This window comes from Narcine bancroftii, chromosome 13 (genome assembly GCF_036971445.1).
Source record: "Narcine bancroftii isolate sNarBan1 chromosome 13, sNarBan1.hap1, whole genome shotgun sequence".
Taxonomy (NCBI): domain Eukaryota; kingdom Metazoa; phylum Chordata; class Chondrichthyes; order Torpediniformes; family Narcinidae; genus Narcine; species Narcine bancroftii.
In genome coordinates, this window is record NC_091481.1 from 58,746,225 (window position 1) to 58,768,188 (window position 21,964).

General features: G+C 45.0%; 1 protein-coding gene across 4 annotated transcripts in view; it reads left to right on the forward strand.

Annotated features, from left to right (window-relative positions):
• Window positions 1-21,964, forward strand: part of ap2a1 (adaptor related protein complex 2 subunit alpha 1) — a 110,291-nt gene that overhangs the window by 44,181 nt on the left and 44,146 nt on the right. For all 4 annotated transcript variants that reach the window (XM_069908534.1, XM_069908535.1, XM_069908536.1 and 1 more), the window contains exons 7-14: window positions 1,319-1,427; window positions 2,503-2,653; window positions 3,191-3,359; window positions 5,516-5,653; window positions 9,576-9,758; window positions 12,325-12,422; window positions 18,047-18,278; window positions 20,162-20,329. In XM_069908534.1, coding sequence (XP_069764635.1) covers window positions 1,319-1,427; window positions 2,503-2,653; window positions 3,191-3,359; window positions 5,516-5,653; window positions 9,576-9,758; window positions 12,325-12,422; window positions 18,047-18,278; window positions 20,162-20,329 — 1,248 coding nt within the window. The remainder of the gene's footprint in view (window positions 1-1,318; window positions 1,428-2,502; window positions 2,654-3,190; window positions 3,360-5,515; window positions 5,654-9,575; window positions 9,759-12,324; window positions 12,423-18,046; window positions 18,279-20,161; window positions 20,330-21,964) is intronic.

A 21,964-nucleotide genomic window follows, 5' to 3' on the forward strand; every position in this document is an offset into this window, starting at 1 on the left:
AAGGGGGTGGATACGGCAGCACAATTCAGGTGGGCTTAAATCTGGGGCAACTGGCTTTTGTTCTGAAATCCGGAAAAATCCGAAATTTGGAACACACTGTCCCCCAAGGGTTCCGGATAAAGGATTCTGTACCTGTACCAAAAAACACACCAATCTTTCAGCAACTATAGGATGTGACAAAGGTGTTTCAGGCCTGAGCCATTCTTGAAGGAATAAGCAGAACGAGCCAGAAGCAGGAAATCTCAGAATTCAGGCAGTGCCAGCTAGGGGAGGAAACCAGCCGAGCAAATGAGTTAATTGGATAGGATGAGGGGACAGGTGAGAATTTGTGCCAAAGGAGACAAGGGAAGAAGTGAGGAGGGTGTTTAATGAAAGCCAGAGAAGATATTAATGCTATCCAGTTGCAGGTTGCCCAATTGGAAGATGAAGGGGGGCTGGTCGCAGTCTGGCAGTGCATGTCAGCAAGGGAATGGGTGGAAAATTGAAATGGGTGGTCACTGGGAGATCCATGCTATTGCAGCCAAGGTGCTCAACAAGGCAATCTCCCAGTCTGCATCCAGTCTCTCCAATGTTGAGGAGACCACAACAGGAGCACCGGATGCAGTAGGTGACCCCTTGCAGATTCACAAGTGAAATATTGCTTTACTTGGAAGGACTGTTTGGGGCTTTGAATGGTGGTGAGGGAGGAAATGTGGGCACGTGGAGCATCTCCTGCCATCACACAGGTAGGTACCAGGTGGACTATTGGTGGGGAGGGAGGAGTGGACAAGGGAGTCGAGGAAGGAGCGTTCCCTGTGGAAGGCAGTGACGGGAATATGTGTCCAGTGGTGGGATAACATAATAGGTGGCGGAAATGGCAGAGGAGGATTAGGTCGGTGGGCGAGGACAAGAGTGGGGGCAGAGGAGGCCAGGGCAGCTGTGCGGGAAATGGAGGATATGTGGAGCGCTGAGTTGATGGTGGTAGAGGGAAAGCCATGTTGGTTGAAGGAGGGGGACATCCCTGATGATCTGGCATGAAAGTCCTCCTGGGTGCAGATGCGACAGAGATGGAGGAATGGAGAGAATGGAATCCTTGCAGGGGACAGGGTGGGAAGGGGTGCAGTCGAGGTTGCTGTGGGAGTTGATGGGTTTGTAGAAGATGCCTGTCGAGGGCCTGACTCCTGAGGTGGAGACAGAGATTGAGGAAAGGCAGAGGGTTGCTAGAGTTGGACCAATATTATATGGCCTACTTTTATGATGTTGTAGAGCTTGATTTAGAAGTGGCTTGGTTCATGTTTAACAAATAGTTTTGCTTGGCTCTTTCCCATGGCTGTTTCAGATTGTGTCATCAGCCTCCACTGATCTACAGGACTACACCTATTACTTTGTTCCAGCACCCTGGCTTTCTGTCAAGCTTCTTCGACTTCTGCAATGCTATCCTCCACCTGGTAAGGCACTCCTGTTGCTTATATTTGTGACCTGCATTGTTGCAGAAAAATCTGTTTTTGCTAAATGACATGCAATGTTACCCATGAATCAATTCATAGTCTTGTGTAATTGCTAAACCGAAGATGGCAGTCATGTCACCTCCTCTTGTTCTCCCTGCAATGGCAGTGTGCAGTTGACACCAATGAAGGAAAAGGAGTTAAAGCAGTTTATAATAGTAAAATCATGAATGAAATGTTGTCAACTCTAGGCAGGGTGTGTATATAGCTTTTGCTCCAACTGCAAAATTCTTTTTGATTATAATATCATTGGGTCCAGGCAGAATAATAGCACAGACTAGATGGGCTGAATGCCTGTTCTGTAGTTCTATAGGAAATGGTAGTAAAGCAATGGTTAAATTACCAGGCTAGTCGTCTTGAAGCCTGGACTAAAAGTTGAGAGTCACAAGTTGAAATCCCATCATGTTAACTTGAATTTGAAGGAAGTTAATGATCTGAAATTTGTATATTAAAGAAAAGCCTCCCAAGGATGACCCTCCCAAGTTGCTGGAATGTGGCAAGAGCCCTCTGGGTTCACAGGTGAGGAATTCTGCCACCTGACCTCTACCAAAATGGCTGACGAAGTGGCCTGGAAATTCACCCAATGCCGGAGCAATTAGCAGGGGGCATTAAATGCTGGTGATGCTCAGATCCTGAAATCTGATAAGCAACCGGATGTTTTATTTTATCTGATGTATTATGGCCAACGAGCCAAGTTGAGGAGAAAACCAGGGCAATGCGGTTAGCGTAACCCTGTTACTGCGCCAATGACCGGGGTTCAAATCCCACGCTGTCTATGGAAGGAGTTTGTACATTTTCCCCGTGTTTGCGTGGTTTTCCTCCGAGTGCTCTGGTTTCCTCCCACTGTTCAAATATGTTCAGGGTTGTGGGTTAATTGGGCAGCACAGACTCGTGGGCCATAAGAGTCTGTTACTGTGCTACATGTCCTTGAGTCAGATTTTTTGGGCATTGATGTATAGTAGAATTCTTTAATCGGTCAGTGAGTGTTTTTCTGCATTCCTCTCCCCTCCTCTTGCAGAGGACACTGCTGTGAAAGGCCGTCTGATTGAATGTATGGAGACCATTCTGAATAAGGCTCAGGAGCCCCCCAAGTCCAAGAAGGTACAACACTCCAACGCAAAGAATGCAATTCTTTTTGAAGCTATCAGCCTTATTATACATTATGACAGGTACGTGACATGGTGCTTGGGGTAGTCACATTCTCATGCAATTGCTGCAGCTTGGTCATTGAGAGAATTTTGTTTTGATGCTTTCCACATCCATGATGCATCATTGCTCATGCATATGTTCACCATTAATGTGGCCAGTTAAGTGAAAGCAGATGACAGTCTGCAATCGCAACGGATGCAAGCGTGAAAAAGTAGGGTTGCATCTGATCTCCATGCTGGACAAATACCAAACTGTAGATGGGAAACTAAGACTTGGGGTAAAGTGTACACCGTGTATGGCACAAGTGAGAGCATTGATTCCAGCTGTGTCAAAGTGAAGCATTGCAAAATAAGCTAAAAGACCAAGAGTAGATTTCTTTGTCCGTCATTTAACTACTGTTAGGATCCAATCTGTTATTGTGGGCGCTCCTATTTCACAGGCAATATTTTATCGCAACGCTCTTGCTGGGAGCCGCACCCTTGCGATATCGGGATGGGAACTGGCTTGCTTTTGAAAATGGATCTTTGGAATAGCAACTATTTTAAATTTCTTGGCAGCGAACCTAACCTGTTGGTGCGTGCGTGTAACCAACTTGGCCAGTTCTTGCAGCACCGTGAAACTAACCTGCGGTACCTGGCCCTGGAAAGCATGTGTCTACTGGCAGGGTCAGAGTTCTCCCACGAGGCTGTCAAAACACACATCGAGACGGTCATCAATGCACTGAAGGTAGGCCGCATTATCTTGAAGAAAGTAAACTTTTTTGTTTGTCAGGGCAGTATAAACGGAATAATTCTTTCTATATTGAGCTCTTGCAATTAACGTTGAACACTTCAGAAGCTCGATGCGTAATGTCGTTACAACCCTCTATTCTTCCAGTTAGCATTTAATTGAAACCAACACGAGAAGATCAGCCTTGATGTCTCGGTTTGCCTTATTTTCCTTCTTTTATTTGATGTCAAACCTTCTTTCCTTGTCAACATTATTTCTTAGTCCTCTTTATCAAATCCCTTGCCTACATAATTGAAAAGAATCTGGTTTGTAAAATTTGTTTCCACGGGATTTAGCTGGTGGTTTTATTGTGTAAGAATAGATTTTCAGCAAGACTTTAGCATGGACGGCACAGTTTGAGTAGCAGTTCGAGCAGCGCTGTAACGGTGCCAGTGACTGGGGTATGAATCTGGGGTGCCATCTGTAAGGGGTTTGTACATTCTCCTCGTGTCTTCATGGGTTTCCTCTGAGTGCTCCAGTGTATAGCAACCCTTCAAAACACTGGGGTTGTTCGTTAATTGGGCAGCAGGGCTCATGGGCCAAAAGTGCCTGTTCCCGTGCTATATGTCTCAATTTAAAATATAACTTACAAGCCCAATTCCAAACCATTCTGCCCAGTGATTCTTTGCTGGCCATTTATGCCATATATCATTCTCCTCCTCCCACCCTACTTCTGATCTTTCATGTTTGTGTGTTGGTTTTGATTTCCCTCGAGTGCCTTTATCATATTCGCCATGAGCTCATAAAGATATTTCTCCTGCTGGCAACTGATTGATCTATTAGTATCAATTTTGTTTTTGTACTCCCTAGAACATTTTGGCCTCTAGAGTTTGGCGCTAACAGGTGGATTTCACCGTGGGGGAGGGGGGAGCACGGCGTTGTCACCGTGGGGGAGAGGGGAGCGCGGAGTTGTCACAGTGGGGGGGGGGGGGAAGAGGGGAGATGTCTCCGCAAGGAGGCGGGAGTTGGAGTTGATCCTAACCCTAATTAAAGTTGTAATGAATTAATAAATTTATATTTGTTATATTTCATTTAAAAAACAATAAATTAATGCCATTGCGGGCACCAAACTGAGGATGGCAAAATGTCTAAAGGGCTACAAAGGTCTTGATTTTTTTGCCAAAATATCCGGTGCCAAACTATAGATGCCAAAATGTCCCGATTCCGCTAGCTTTGCACCCCTCCTCCCCCCGTCCCCCCCATGCATGGAAATATCTTTTGTGTCTATCCATGCTTTTTATGCCTGCTTTATAATAAAATCCTCTCAATTTGCCCTTCAGCATCCCTTGTTCAATCTTTGAGTCTTTGTCAACTGTCATTCTTTTCAATACAACCCCTTGGTAGCTAAAGAACACTGTCTAAACTTTGCTATAAAGACCTTGTAGATAAAAGAAGTTGCCCAAAGTCATAGCAAGATGCCCAGACTAGAAAGAGTCTTGATCTGCAATCTGCTGGTGGGACACAGCAGATCTAGCAGCATCTGTGAAATAAATGGTCGACGTTTTGAGCCAAAACCCTTTATTGAGGATGGTTTCAAACATCTGTTATACCCCATGAGGCTCACGAGCTGGCAGTCAAAAATGAGTACTGTATCATGGTTTTAGGCCAGGCATTGAAGAGGTGACTGCTCCCTTGAAGTTACAGCAAAAGGAAGGATGTGATCTCTATCCGCTTCGTGGCAGGGTCTCATGTGCAGAGGTTTGATTAAGTTCGCCTTGGTACCAGTTAATTATATGGCATCGTAATTTTCTACCTTTGCATGTTGCAGGTAAAATAATTTTATTTAAAGATTTTTAATTAAAATTTTTTTTTAAGGCATACAGCCCCACAATCCTGTGCTGCCCCAATCACCCTCAATTAACCTACACTCCCAGTACTTTTTTTTGAAGGATGGAAGGAAACCGGAGCAGCTGGGGAAACCACACGCAGACACAAGGAAGAACGTACAAACTCCTAACAGCGGTGGGGGGGGGGGGGGGCGGAATTCAAACCCGGGTCCCAAAAGCTGGTGCAGTCACAGCATTGCGCTAATCGTTACACCAACCATGCTGCCCAGAGCACAGAATATGTTGACGTGCATTTATTTGCTCACTGAGTTGTTATATGTTGAATAGACCGAGCGAGATGTGAGTGTGCGCCAGCGAGCTGCAGACCTTCTGTACGCCATGTGCGACCGAACAAATGCACCACAGATTGTAGCAGAGATGTTAAGCTACCTGGAAACAGCAGACTATTCCATTCGTGAAGAAATTGTGAGTATTGCTCTGTTTCCACTTTACTAGTTACTTGCATCAGTTGATAGTGTGAAATCTCGTCTACCCTGCTTTGTTGTAATGACGGCAAGGGCGGTAAACTGAATCTTTAAAATTTATATTTTTCACCAAGCCTGTCATACCTCCACTGTAAGAAGGGCTCGCTTTGTGTATATATTTTTAAAAACATTCTGTGAACCTCTTTTTCACTGAAGATAACAAGTCAATGGTTACAACTCTTGGTAAATCTATTAGTAGAAGAACCGACTCGGGACGGTGTAATACTGGATCTCCTGTTAGGGAACGAACTAGGTCAGGTATCGAACATTAATGTTGGAGAACAAATTGGGTCTAGTGATAATAACTCTGTTAGTTTTAGGGAAGAGCAAGGAGAGGCCTAAAGTTGAGGTTCTGGATTGGAGAAGAGCAAATTTCGAAGGAATAAGAAGGGATTTGGGGAGTATTGAGTGGGACAGAATATTTTCAGATAAGGATGTAAATAAAAAATGGAGGATATTCAAAAAAGAAATTTTGAGGGTACAGAATAGATATGTCCCAGTGAGGATCAAAGGAAAGGCTGGAAGTCATAGGGAGGCTTGGTTTTCGCGGAATATTGGAAATTTGGTTAGGAGAAAAAGGGAGGTGAACAAGAGGTATAAAGAGCAGGGAGCTGAGAATTTGAAGGAGGACTGCAAGGAGTGTAGAATGAATCTTAAGAAAGAAATTAGGAAGGCCAAAAAAGGCACAAAGAGGCTTTGACAGACAGTAAAAATAAATCCAAAGGGTTTCTATAGGTACATTAAAAGTAAAAGATTAGTGAGGGATAAAATTGGACCCCTTGTAGATAGCGAGGGTAGGCTGAGTGACAAGTCTGAGGAAATGGGGGAAATTTTGAATGATTTCTTTGCCTCGGTATTCACTAGGGAAAAAAATATTGAACCAGATGAAGTAAAGAAAAATAGTAGAGAGGTCATGAAGCCTATAAGGATAACCGAGGAGGTAGTGATGGCTGTGTTGAAAAAGATAAAGGTGGATAAATCTCCGGGACCGGACAAAATATTCCCAAGGACACTCAGGGAGGCTTGTGGACAGATAGCAGGGCCATTAACAGAGATATTTAGGATGTCACTGGCCACGGTGGTAGTGCCAAAGGATTGGAGGGTGGCGCATGTGGTTCCGCTGTTTAAGAAGGGGTCCAAATGTAAACCTGGGAATTATAGGCCCGTGAGTCTGACGTCTGTGGTGGGCAAGTTGATGGAAAGTGTTCTGAGGGATGGTATTTACAAATATTTGGAGGTACAGGGATTGATAGGGAGTAATCAGCATGATTTTGTCAGGGGTAGATCATGCTTGACAAACCTGATTGAGTTTTTTGAGGGGGTTACAAAAAAGGTTGATGAAGGGAAAGCTGTGGATGTTGTCTATTTAGACTTTAGTAAAGCTTTTGACAAAGTTCCCCACAGGAGGTTAGGAAAAAAGGTGGAGGCATTAGGTATAAATAAGGTAGTGAAATGGATTCAGCAATGGTTGGATGGGAGGTGTCAGAGAGTAGTGGTAGAAAATTGTTTGTCCAATTGGAGGCCGGTGACTAGTGGAGTTCCTCAGGGATCGGTCCTGGGTCCATTATTGTTTGTTATACATATTAACAATCTGGAAGTAGGGGTGGAGAATTGGATAAGCAAGTTTGCGGATGATTCAAAGATTGGTGGTGTTGTGGACAGTGAGGAAGATTACCGTAGATTAAAAGGTGATTTAGGAAGGCTGGAGGTGTAGGCTGAGAAATGGCTGATGGAATTTAATACAGATAAGTGTGAGGTGTTACATTTTGGAAAGGCAAATCTAAATAGGTCATATGCATTAAATGTTAGGCTGTTGAGATGTGCAGAGCAACAAAGGGATTTAGGAGTGATGGTAAATAGTACCCTCTAGGCTGATACTCAGGTAGATGGTGTGGTGAAGTAGGCATTTGGAAAGTTGGCCTTCATAAATCAGAGTACTGAATTCAAGAGTAGGGAGGTTATGATGAAATTGTACAAGGCATTGGTGAGGCCAAATTTGGAGTACTGTGTACAGTTTTGGTCACCAAATTATAGGAAAGATATAAACAAAATAGAGAGAGTGCAGAGAAGGTTCACGAGAATGTTGACAGGATTTCAAGGTTTGAGTTACAGGGAAAGGTTGTGCAGACTAGGGCTTTTTGAGGGGGGGTCGATAGAGGTGTTTAAGATTTTAAAAGGGACAGACAGAGTAAATGTGGATAGGCTTTTTCAATTAAGCGTGGGGGAGATTCAAACTAGAGGGCATGGTTTAAGATTAAAGGGGGAAAATTATGGGGAACATGAGGGGAAGTTTCTTTATGCAAAGGGTGGTAGGGATGTGGAATGAGCTTCCGGCAGACATGGTTGAGGCGGGATCGTTGGTTACATTTAAGGAAAGACTGGATAGTTACATGGAGAGGAGAGGACTGGAGGGGTATGGACCGGGTGCTGGTCAGTGGGACTAGGAGGGTGGGGATTTGTTACGGCATGGACTAGTAGGGCCGAACTGGCCTGTTCTGTGCTGTAAGTGGTTATATGGTTATGGTTAGAATGGATGTTGTTTATTTAATTTTTAATTTTAGACATACAGTGTGGTAACAGGCCCTATCGACCTACGAGCCCCTGCTGCCCAATTGACCTACAAACCCGCTTTGAAGGGTGGGAGGAAACCGAAGCACCCGGAGGAAACCTGCACAGACAAGGGAGAACATACAAACTCCTTCCAGACAACAGCAGATTCGAACCCCAGTCACTGTAACAGCATTGCACTAACCACTACGCCAATAACCAGTTAGCTCTTGCAAAGAAGGGTCGCTCTCTCCCATACGTTTCCTTACCTCACTGAATGCTTTATATGCAGAGCTGTTTCTTCCTTTTGGCTTTCCTCCTTAGCTGCCTTCAGGTGTGACTGATATTGGGACATTGATGAGTGGTGTTTCTGTGCAAACCTGACCACTTTTTTTTCCCCTCCTCTGCAGCCACTGTATTTGGAGACTTGGAGAAGTGGGTTCCAATATTTTTAACTTGCTGTTGCATAGCTTGGCTAGACTGGAAGTTTACAGTAATTCTCAGTTAATCATGCTTTTACTTGAGTCTCCTGTCAAGTAGGATTACGGGCAAGGAGGTGAGAAGCTAGAAGGCTGGACAAAGCTGAAGGATTGGTGGTGGGGCTAGCTGATTGTGGCAGATTACTGCAGAGAAATGTGTCAGCGGTCAATCCACAGGACCATAAGAGTGGCAGAGAGGATCACTGGAGTCTGCCACTTTCTCCCCCCCCCCCCCCCCCCCCATTCCCCCAATCAACATAATTTTTGTCTGAGGTATCGTTGAGGACCCTTTCACCCCACACACAGCATCTTTCAGCTCCTCCTGTCAAGAAGGAGTTATGGGAAGATCAGGGCCAGCGCCACCAGGCTGAGGAACAGCTTTTTCTCACAGGCAGTGAGAATGCTGAATGACTAAAGGATCCATTCACACTAACCATCCGAGACACTCGTATTCACAAAACAATATTTATTTTTATTTGACTACTTGTTCTGCATATGTTTTGCTTGTCTACAAGTGTGTTATGTCAGGTTGTGTGTCTGCATGTGGTGCTTCAAGGACCAGAAAAAGTTGTTTTGTCAGGTTATACTTGTGCAATCAGATGACAATAAACGACTTGACCTGAGGTTGCTACAGTGCATCTGGTGCACAGCAACCACAGTGATATAAAGATAGAAACTTTGCATTTCAATTGCAGAGTTACCGATTGAGCGACTGTTGACTCATTGGGACCGGGAGCGCCTTCAACTATCAAAGTTCACAGGCATGCTTCGTGCTCAGGTCCCCTCTGAGTTTGAAGGAATGCCCACTTACCATTTTTCTTTGTTTAAAATTACCAGGTGCTAAAGGTGGCAATCCTGGCAGAGAAGTATGCAGTGGATTACACGTGGTATGTCGACACCATACTGAACCTCATCCGCATTGCTGGGGACTATGTCAGCGAAGAAGTGTGGTACAGAGTTATTCAGATTGTTATTAACCGCGATGATGTGCAAGGTTATGCAGCAAAGACTGTATTTGAGGTAAGTATCTGACATGAAATTCTAAAGGAATTCAAGATGATCATACCAAAGGAGGCAATTTGTCGTCCACAGGGGAAAGTATAGTGTCTGGATCACCAAACTGATTGTTTTTCTTCACTTTGGGCAACAGAATTCGACTCCTCACCTTCATTTTTTTTAAGCATTTACTTCTGTGGTCCAGGTTTTTCAGAAGGCTGATGTTTATGGACATGCTTTAGGGTGGCGGGATTAGCAGAAGGGCAGCACAGTTGGCATCAACACTTTTACAGCGCCAGCGTCCGCGACTGGGGTTTCAATCCTGAACTGACTAAGGAGTTTGTACATTTTCCCTGTGTCTGCACGAGTTTCCTCATGGTACTCTGAATTCCTCCCACCTTTCAAAACCAACTGGGGGGGGGGTGGGGTGGGGAGGGTTTGTAGGTCATATGGGTGTAACTGGGTGGCATGGGCTCGTGGGCTGATAGGGCCTATTAGGCTGTATATCTAACTTGAAAGTAAATTTTAAAATTGTCACATTTGTGTCTGGGGCATTCATGAGCTATTTGTCCTACTTCTTCCTAATTTCTTGTCAACAATCTGAAGACTGCTACAGATATGCAAGATGGGTTTCTGCCTCCGTACCCTTTTAAGTATCATATTCAAGATCCCCACAGCTCTTTGGGTAAGGGAGGGGGGAGGGAAACATTGCTCACCTGACTGTTCCCGCTCACCCACATTTTGCAACCAGCGCGCAAAGGAAATTAACGTGCACACAAATTGCCTTCAATAATGTCGTAACTAATAATTATACTTATTGAAAATAATCTCTTAGCTCATTGTTTCTGTTAACCAGTTAGTTGTTTTTTTTTTAAATACCACATTTGCTCATCACTAACTAAAACATCCATGAGAGAGAGGCTTGAAACAATTTCAAGTTTACATTTGCACAAGCATTCAGTGCGCACAGGAGAAAAAAAATTGCACACCGTAAGATTTTTGCACACACTGACTGCTAAAAGTTAGAAAGAACATTGCTCAACTCTCTTTACTCAACTAGTGTACTGTACCTTGAATCTGTATTCTCTTATTGACCTCTCCGCTCTGGGAAATTTAACTTGCCACGCTGGAATTTTATAAAGTGATTTGAGAAGTGGTTTATTAATGAATGCTGGTCAATAAATGACTTTTTTTTTCCTTTTGCTGGTTTTAACATGAGCAACACACATCATATTGAGATTTTTGGTGCACAAAAAATGATAATTATTTGGTAGTTAGTGTTATGGCTTGTCGAGTATATTTGACCAAGCAGTACTGGATTAATAGCACAAAAGTTATTGGAAAATGCATGTACACACTAAGTGGAGGAGTTCCAGGGTTCTTTTAAGCAGCCCAGAAAATATAAAGCTGGAGGCACAAATGATCCACTTCTGATCATGGCTTGGCAAGATTCGTGATATCATCCTTCAAGTTGATTTACAAACCTCAAGCTTTCTTTTACTAAAAATGCAAAAAATGTGGGACACTGTTTCCATTATTAGACAAAAAGTATCAGAGATAAACACCATAGTCTTGCATCTAGAGGATGATTTCAATGAAATGTTTTGAGAATTAAGAAACTATGAAACATTTTCTTTGTGTGATTCTTGCTTAAAAAAGTAAAGGATAATTGCTTTGCTGTACAAAATTTGGCCCAAGCAAGAGGCTCAGCTTGAGGCCCTGTTTTAGCCCTTCACCTACCCTAACCCATGCTGATACAGTGGCCAATTACCAGTAACCTAACAACCTGCACTTTTTTTGGGGATGGTGGAGGGGGGGTGGGGAGGAGGAGGAAATCTTGGAGCCTACAAGATAGCATGCAACCGGCATGTGAACGGTGTCAGGATTGAACCTACAGCTCTGGAGCTTCAAAGCAGCAGTCCACTAAATGGCACGGCTATACCTGCCAATTGTGTGGGAAAGGAAACCAGTGCAGTGGGTTCAAAGAGCAACGTCTGGTCATAGAGTGAACATAGGAAGAATCTTTACTGAACACATGTAAGGCGAATGCAACAGGGATAATGCACACTGGTGCCTTTAATCACACAACACTGTATAATCTGTTACATTGGACTCAACACTATATACTAGCAACTGTTTACACTCATAAGTACAGTACAACCCAGTCCCTTCTTAGACAGCAATTACCAATTACTAGCAACTGTTTATTGTCAGAGTACATACAAGCTAAGATTCTTTTTCCTGTGGGCCAGGCAGAATGACCACCTATTGGCAGGGCAACAACAAAAACTACTCAACGGACACTTGTAAATAAATAAAGAGAGGTAAACAAACGGCAATGCAGAGCGAATAATAAAAATCAATAAAGTGCAAAAGTCCTTGAATGAGTCCCTGATTGAATTTGTCGTTGAGTCTGATAGTGGAGGGGGAGCAGCTGTTCCTGAACCTAGCAAGTCTTGTAGCACCGAGACCTCTTTCCCGATGGCAGCAGCGAGAACAGAACGTGTGCTGGGTGGCGACGGAAGGATTGTTGAAAGATGACTTCTATCCTGTTGCACTAATTTATTTTTTTTTAAATTTTGGTTTTAAGGCACTCCAGGCTCCAGCCTGCCACGAGAACATGGTGAAAGTTGGTGGATATATTCTAGGAGAATTTGGGAATCTCATTGCTGGCGATCCACGATCCAGGTGAGCTAAAGAAAGCAGAGGAGATGGCCAGTCACTTGAATTAAGATGAGCATCCTGCCAGTTTGTAATGACCTTGGGTGTCAGCACTGCTTTGAAGTTAACCTGGGACTTCTCTTGCTCTTGCTCCTGTAACACCATGATGTGACACAGTGTCATCACTGGAGGGTATTCAAAATGTGTTGTCAACTGGTATTCCCCCCCCCCCGGCGTTGAGTTCTGTGACCCAATCTCTGTATTTGTGTCCGAAGTTTTGCCCATCACAGGTGAATTGTGCTTCTCGTTCTGCACAGTGCGCCAGTCTCTTGTCCTGAGATGTTTAAAGCAGTGACATTCCTTCTAGTTTATTCCTTTCCAGGAGAACACCTCCTTCTACCATATTTTGCCCTGACTATCATGTCCGGTCAACATAGGTTGAAACTTATCTCTTAATAATCTAGGTCAAGGGTATCCTCTACATCTAAACGTGGGTGTGTTCATTGAAAAAGACAACTTTCCTTTTGTTGTCTTGGACTGGATTTGCACAGAAGGTATAATCTTTCAGGCACATTTCCCATCCACAGAAGTATGTATAAATGGGATAGTGTCTGTATGTTAACTAGTTTGCCAAACTGATAATTTTTCATCACTGTCCACCTGGACGACTGAATCCGACCCCTCTGAGTTACATTTTTCTTTTAAGTATTTACTTCTGTGGTGTAGGTTTATTGGCTAATTATAATTGCTCCTGAGGCGTGATAATAAACCAGTGCCCAAGGAATGAACCACAGCCCTGACGCAGGTTGGAATCTCCTTGGGTCATGAACCATCGTTGATGAAAGAATAGTCAATCGGTCAGATTGGCTGAAAAAGAAAAATGTTATTTGTATATAGCACTATGGCACAATGTCCTATAGAGTAAAACAAGGAAGTCTGGGGGTGGGGGGGGGGGTGGGGGAAAGAAATAATAACCACAAAGCTGGAGAAACTCAACAGGTCAAAGAGTGTACTTTATACAGCAAAGATAAAGATACCTCACCAACATTTCGGGCCTGAGCCCTTCATCAAGGTAGGTGGGCGCACACTTTGATGAAGGGCTCAAGCCTGAAACATTGGTGATGTAAAGTATACTGTTTGTCCTGCTGAGTTTCTCCAGTGTTGTGTTTTTATTTTTGTGCCTGATAACAAATGTAGTACAAAGAGAGTAAAACAGGACAAATCCCTAGGATCTGAGCCTGCTTCCAGGGATTCAGTAAGAGCTGGCTACAGAGGTGGCAGTTGACCTACAAATTCCCCGGATTCTGGAGCTGTTCTGGCAGAATGCAAGGCAAGCAGATTCATATCGCCGTTTAAAGGAGGCAGAGAAATTGGGACCTCTGGACCAATTGGTGTGATTCTGTTGTCAGGAAAATGTTAGAATCCAACTTTAAAGGATGATGTAATAGGAAACTTGCATAAAATCTCTACTATCTTGGCAGAGCCGACACGGTTTTAGCTGTCACACAGTACTTGGAGGCAGCAGTGCATTTGTGGTCCTACTGACCTTCACAGAAACATGAGAACTCTATTTCTCTCTAAACCAGGGTTTCCCAAACTTTTTCTACTCGCATATCACTAAGTAATTCTTATGCCATGTCCTCTGTGATTGGTAAGGGATTACTTAAGGCGGTATGGGTGGGGGCAGTGTGGTGGGGTGGTGTGGAGAACATTGGTCTCGACCCAATTGTTACTGAAATATTTTGCTTGAGAAAATTTGTCATTGGCCCATTTCCTTTTGGAGTTCTGAAACCACGCACATAATGAGTCAATGAGGGACGATTAAAACAGGGGTTTTTCTTTCCCCTCACTTACCACGTTGACATAGGGATTACTTAAAAGTGGTATATGAGGGGAAAGGAAAGGGATGGGGAAACCCTGCTCGAGACCGATGCTGCTTGAAATTTTTGGTATTGACAGTTTTGCTTCTAAAGGGATTTTGCCCAGTACCTAGATTCTCATCTTCAAGTCACGTTAATGGTCATCTTACTCCACAAGTCTTTCCTTCTTCTTTGGCTTGGCTTCGCGGACGAAGATTTATGGAGGGGGTAAAAAGTCCACGTCAGCTGCAGGCTCGTTTGTGGCTGACAAGTCCGATGCGGGACAGGCAGACACGGTTGCAGCGGTTGCAGGGGAAAGTTGGTTGGTTGGGGTTGGGTGTTGGGTTTTTCCTCCTTTGCCTTTTGTCACCCCACTCCACTCCACAAGTATAAGCCGATGAAATGGTGTTCTCCGGTCCTTGACGCTAAACGTGCAGCCACACAACCAGACCTAACCCACGTACATATGTAGGACAAGTATAATAATGACTAAATATCGTTTAGTGAATACGAGAGCCTTGGACGGTTAGTGTGAGCGGTTCCTTTTCGTCGTTCAGCATTCTCACTACCTGTGGGAAGAAGCTGTTCCTCAGCCTGGGTGGTTCTGGCTCGGATCCTCTTCCTCTTTATTATCATGAAGGGTATTTGCCAAAATATTTCTCTGAAGCTGGTGACTCATCTATAGTTTGTTTCCCCACATCTTTGTTTTTGGATTTGCATGTTGTTGACATAACATCCAAGTGTATTGGATTTTTACTTCAGCCAATAATAATGAATACACAAGTGGAATGGCTGAAGTGCAAGGTCTTTGCACTTTTCCCGTTATGCAAAACCCAGAGAGGAAATGATATTCTTGTCCTCACCCAGTATGTTTTGAAAGCAATTACAGACCTTGTGTAGGGAATGGGATTAAGTAGATGGTATAAAAGTCGGGTTGGTGCGAGAACACAGCCTTGCTTCACGCCATTGTTAATGGAGAAGGGTTCAGAGAGCTCATTGCTGTATTTGACCCGACCTTGTTGGTTTTCGTGCAGTTGGATAATCATGTTGAGGAACTTTGGGGGGCATCCGATGCGCTCTAGTATTTGCCAAAGCCCTTTCCTGCTCACGGTGTTGAAGGCTTTGGTGCTGAACCAAGCCATGAAAGACCTCAACAATGAAGACGCTGTTTACATCCGGTACCGCACGGATGGCAGTCTCTTCAATCTGAGGCGCCTGGAAGCCCACACCAAGACACAAGAGAAACTTGTCCGTGAACTACTCTTTGCAGACGATGCCGCTTTAGTTGCCCATTCAGAGCCAGCTCTTCAGCGCTTGACGTCCTGTTTTGCGGAAACTGCCAAAATGTTTGGCCTGGAAGTCAGCCTGAAGAAAACTGAGGTCCTCCATCAGCCAGCTCCCCACCATGACTACCAGCCCCCCCACATCTCCATCGGGCACACAAAACTCAAAACGGTCAACCAGTTTACCTATCTCGGCTGCACCATTTCATCAGATGCAAGGATCGACAACGAGATAGACAACAGACTCGCCAAGGCAAATAGCGCCTTTGGAAGACTACACAAAAGAGTCTGGAAAAACAACCAACTGAAAAACCTCACAAAGATAAGCGTATACAGAGCCGTTGTCATACACACACTCCTGTTCGGCTCCGAATCATGGGTCCTCTAAGGGCATCACCTACGGCTCCTAGAACGCTTCCACCAGCGTTGTCTCCGCTCCATCCTCAACATTCATTGGAGCGCTTTCATCCCTAACGTCGAAGTACTCGAGATGGCAGAGGTCGACAGCATCGAGTCCACGCTGCTGAAGATCCAGCTGCGCTGGGTGGGTCACATCTCCAGAATGGAGGACCATCACCTTCCCAAGATCGTGTTATATGGCGAGCTCTCCACTGGCCACCGTGACAGAGGTGCACCAAAGAAAAGGTACAAGGACCGCCTAAAGAAATCTCTTGGTGCCTGCCACATTGACCACTGCCAGTGGGCTGATATCGCCTCAAACCGTGCATCTTGGCGCCTCACAGTTTGGCGGGCAGCAACCTCCTTTGAAGAAGACCGCAGAGCCCACCTCACTGACAAAAGGCAAAGGAGGAAAAACCCAACACCCAACCCCAACCAACCAATTTTCCCCTGCAACCGTGTCTGCCTGTCCCGCATCGGACTTGTCAGCCACAAACGAGCCTGCAGCTAACGTGGACATTTACCCCCTCCATAAATCTTCGTCCGCGAAGCCAAGCCAAAGAAAAATAAAAGTCGGGATAGTAATGGTGGGCTGAAAGGCCAGTTATTCTGTTGTAGGATTCTGACTCTGGCATCGTTTTGTGCTCAGCAGCCCCTTCATAAGTTGTTCCTTGAGGTTGGTGATAGGCTGCCCTCTCCTTCCCCAATTATGGTCCCCTCCCTGCTACAGTGCAGGGAGTTCCAGGATTTGGACCAATGACCACTAATCGATTCCCACTGGGGAGGAGCTTTGAGAGCCAGTTTGGGAGATGAAGGTAAAACCTTGTGAAGGGTGAGATGCTCGAGGTTTCGCCACTCTACGGAGGGAAACACAGAAGTTTGCAGACACTGTGATTGAGGTCAAAGCACAGAAATGCTGGACGAGCTCAGCCCGTCTCGATGCCCGTCTTTTTTTTTTACACTTGTGTCTTAACTTGTGGCTCAGGTCTGAAGTGTCAGCAATAACAATAAAAAACTTTATCATCTGGAATTCAGGCAATCTCAGCAACTGGCAAAAAAAAACCCTGAAAAATAAATAAAAAGTCTAAAATTGTCAAAGTAAATTTTCTCTGCAATAATACATAAGCCTTTGGTGAAGATGGGAGCAAATATTCAGCCAGTGGAGTGAAATAGTGTCGGTCAGGATGCTTGGTTGATGCTACTTGCAGTTGGGGTAACTCAAAGTGTCTTCTTATCCCTGCTTAGTTAGTCTTTATCTTTATTACTGTATTATTAAGTATATTAGTAAGGCTTCATCTGTAGACTTGGGGGATGGGGGCTTAATTATGACGACGGCACGGTTCGTGTAACTGTTAACACAACGCTGTTACAGTACCAGCGACCGGGGTTTGAATTTAAATTTTGTAAGTTACGCAGTTACCTGTTCAAAGTGAACACATAATTAAGGGTTACAATACTGATTTTTTTTTTTCCAATTTACTTTACATTTTGCACTGCCTTGTCTTTTGAAATGTTTATTCTTAATAGAGGTGCATTAGTTAGGCATGTTAAGTCTCAAGCAAACAGGACATTTGCATATCTACCAATCCCCATAGGTTTCAGACACCAGGGTTTTAATTTTTTTTTAAAATTTAGACAAACAGCATGGTAACTGCCATTTTGGCCTAAATTTCACCCCATTAACCTTGACCCCCACCCCCCCCAAGTAAGTTTTTGAATGGTGGGCAGTAACCGGAGCTTCCAGAGAAAACCCATGGAGACGCAGGGAGAATGTACAAACTCCTTACTGACAGTGCGGAATTCGAACCCTGGCCTGGCCCCGATCACTGGCGTTGTAAAGGCATTGCGCTAACCGCTACGCCAACCATGCTGCCCCTACTGTATATCTTTACCTCCTATGGATGCTGAGAGACCAGATGTGTTCGTCCAGCATTTCTGTTTTTTGTCACTATGGTATGCAGCAAAGTCGGTGCACCAACTAGTCCTCTCCTGACTCGTCACCTTTTATCTTGTTACGTGTATTTGGATCGTGGAGCCTGTGTCCGTGTTGTAGAACCTGATGACTGTGACTGTTGTTTGTAATATGCTTCATTTTCCTATTCCCTTTCAGCCCCTTGGTTCAATTCAACCTTCTACATTCCAAATTCCACTTGTGCAGTGTTCCAACGCGAGCTCTGCTCCTCTCCTCTTACATCAAATTCGTCAACCTCTTCCCCGAGACCAAGGCCACCATCCAGGATGTGCTGCGGAGTGACAGCCAGCTCCGAAACTCTGACGTGGAATTACAGCAGCGGGCTGTAGAGTACCTCAAGCTCAGCTCCATTGCCAGCACTGATGTTCTGGTATGTAAAAGACCAGATCCAGTGTTCTGTTTTCATTGTTACTGCTTATGGAGTTTGTCTAATGGAGTAAGTTTTAAAATTTAGACATTCAACACGGTAGCCTGTGCCACTCAATTACACCCAATGAACCTACAACCCAGGGAATTTCGAATGGTGGGAGGAAACCCTGGGGAAAACCCACGCAGACATAGGGAGAACGTACAAACTCCGTACAGACAGCATGGGATTCGATCCCTGATCCCGATCGCTGGCGCTGTAACAGTATTGCACTAAGCACTATGTCAACCGTGTGGCCCATGTAGGACTTGTGCTGACCCATCTCAGAGATTTGAATGAATAATCTGGAATTTATGGCATTAATATTGTGGTTCCCAAACTTTTTCAGGCTGACACCCCCTTGGCTCCCAGGCCACGTCCCTAGCGCCTCCCCCACACACATATACAACGAACACACATCTCTTTCTTGGTCTACTATAAATTTAAAACAACTAATACTATAAACAAGCATATGTATTTTACAAATAAAACGTAGTAAACCAAGTCCTGAGTGGTCCCGTCCTGGCAAATCACTGTCCCTGATTATCACTATCCCCGGCAGTCACCCCCACCCCCTTCTCACCTGACAGTGCACGATGAACATTGTGGGCTGAGTTTGTCAGAAACCTTCGGACCATCCCCTTGACCGTCCCCTTTTTCCTCACTGCCCCTTGGATCTTTCCACACCCCACTTCGGGAATGACTGCAATAATACAAGATTCAAGGTTTCTCTATTGTCATCAATAAACACGCAAACATTTATCAATTTGTCAACTTTCCCTCGTCATAAAGGGACGTAAAGAAGTCCCACTAGCTTAGTGCCCCGAACAATGAGGAAGAGAAGCAAAAGAAAATCCCTTCGAAGATTCCCCTTCCAGCACTTCTGCAGCCCTTCTGTTTCATCAGCCAACCTAACCTAACCTCCCAGTTCTGAACCTTCGATATGATCAGGAGGATTTCAGTGCCCAAGGCCCTTTGGAAGTCCTTCTTGCCGTTGGCACCCCCGTGAATTCCAGTCCTGCCACCTGGTTCTCAGAAGCCGGTTTCCAGCAGACTGGTAAGAGTCCTTCAACCGCTTGGCCCCTCACTGGTCTGCTGCTACACTCACCTTCCCTGTGGTGTCACCTCCTTCTTGGCGGTGTCGTTCTCACACTCTGGTGGCCTGCACCAGTTCTAATCACCTGAATTCCTCTGTCTGCTGCCAAGCATGGGCACCATCGACTTGGGCTCAGACCTCTGTGGTTTAACTTTAAAAAAAAAAAAAAAAAAATCACCAGCCTATTCTGCAGGCTGTTTTAAACCCATACAGGGCTATCGACATCATTGGACAGTAGAACCCCACAGAGGAGCATTGTGTCTAAGCTCTCCCAGATGCCCACCAGGAGGACATTGAGGAGGCTAGAGAGAGGGAGGGGGAAATTGAGGAGGCTAGAGAGAGGGAGGGGGACATTGAGGAGGCTAGAGAGGAGTGAGGGGGACATTGAGGAGGCTAGAGAGGGAGCAGGTCTGAGGAGACTAGAGAAAGGAGGGGGACTGAGGAGACTAGAGGAGGGGGACTGAGGAGGCTAGAGAGATGGAGGAGGACTGAGGAGGCTAGAGAGAGGGAGGGGACATTGAGGAGGCTAGAGAGAGGGAGGGGGACATTAAAAGACTAATAAAAGGACGATTCAAAAATTCAGCCATTTTGCTTGGGTGTTTCACAAAGGGGAAAGTTGTTTGTTCCATCCCAGGTAACTGATTTATTTTTCTCCCCCCCCCCCTCCTGCACCTATGTTCTTCTATGCTCCCCCACCCACCCACTTTTTTTTTAACATTCTTCCCCCCCGTCTGTTTCACCCCCACCCTAGGCAACTGTCCTGGAAGAAATGCCACCATTTCCTGAGCGGGAATCCTCCATTCTTGCTAAGCTGAAGAAGAAGAAAGGACCAGGGACCATGACTGAAATGGAAGAAGGGAAGAAGGAGCAAGCCGAGGTGAACGGTGGCGTCGACCCTGTGGTGAATGCCAGCACAGTGGTGAGTGTGCCATTGGCCCAGAAAGCCTGTTTGCCACTTGTTGAACGTGGCAGAGTACTGGTCACCGTTTCTAGGTTCCATTTCAGGGACTTGACCAGTTGCCTCAATGCTTTGTAGAGAAAGTGCTGTGTTGTCAGATGTACCTCTGACGAGGTTGACAGAGCCTCTCTTTGAAGTGATGGTGACTGAGGGGGGCCTCACCACCTCGCTGATCTATGACAACCTATCTTTACTAATCATACTGGCCAGCATTAATTTACATCTCTCTCTGCCCATCTCCTTTGTGGCTGTCAAGGTGCCTCTTAAATGTTGTTCCTTTTCCTGTCTCCACTACATTTTATAGCAGCGCATTCCAGACAGCAACTTCCACTCATGTGAAAAACTGGGCCCCTCAAACGTCCAGGTGGAAAAATTTGCATACCTGATCCCATTGGTTAGAACATAAGAAATCGTCGTCGTCGTGGCCAAACCTCGTAGTCGAGGATGATGGTCTTTGTTCCGTTGACTCACCGAGCGAAGGTGCCTGTGCGTGTATGTGAACGCAGCGTTTCTCAACCTTTTTACCCTTGCGGAACCCTTGAAATAGTTTTCGTGTCTCAGGGAACCCCTGCATAAAAGTTATTATATACCATTATTAATATCTATCTCTTGTATTTTATCGTAGTCCACATGGTAAACATTTTTTTCCAGACAACTTTTTTAAGGAAAAACTTGCTCTTTTTTTTGTCAAATTTATTGGCAATGCACGCACTGAGGTTTTCATTTTAAATAATGAGGTTGAAGCCTTTATAATAACCAAGGATTTTCCAACAATATGCCGTCCGTGTATAGTAAAATAATGAATAATAATGCATTTGCCTATTTATCACTGTTTCTCGCGGAACCCCTAGCAACCTTTTGCAGAACCCTAGGGTTCCGGAGAACCCTTGTTGAGAAGCACTGGTTTAACGTGTATTTAATGTTGCACTCCAAGAAGCACATGATACTTCACCAATCAAAAAACTAGCTTGGAAACTATGGCGGTTGGAGCTGATGGATTTGTTGCAGCCTTTGTCCTCCTAGACAGCTGTTGAGTTTGAAGCATCTTTGTCCGCCTGTTCCACTGTTGAGGGACCTTGCCCTCAACCTTGCTGCCATGGGTGACTCAACCAGGAGCATTAGCTCCAGACGGCATTGCTCTTACAATCTCAGGACTGCACAAGCTTCTCCACCATGACAAGGTGACAATCCATGGAAAGATATAGGAGCAAGAGTCGGCCATCCGGCCCGTTGATCCTGCTTTGCCATTCAATGAAATCATGGCTGATCTGATGATTGGCTCATCTCCCCCTCCCTGCCTCTTGCCCATATCCCTTAGTTTCCCTGGCTCCCATTCAGGTTTTCGATACCACTGTCCAAAATTGATTGCTCCCAATGAATACTGAGTTCCTCATGTCCTATACCCAAATACATTCCAAAATCGATTGTTTTCATAACTTTTAGTAAATCCTCTCATGCAGAGTGACTGTTAACTCGCTGGCGCTGTAAAGGTTGAATCTGCTGCCGTTGGGACCAGGGCTTGAATCCCAAGCTGTCTGTAAGGAATTTGTACTAACAGCAGCAGATTCAACCTTTACAGCACTGGCGCTTGGGTCC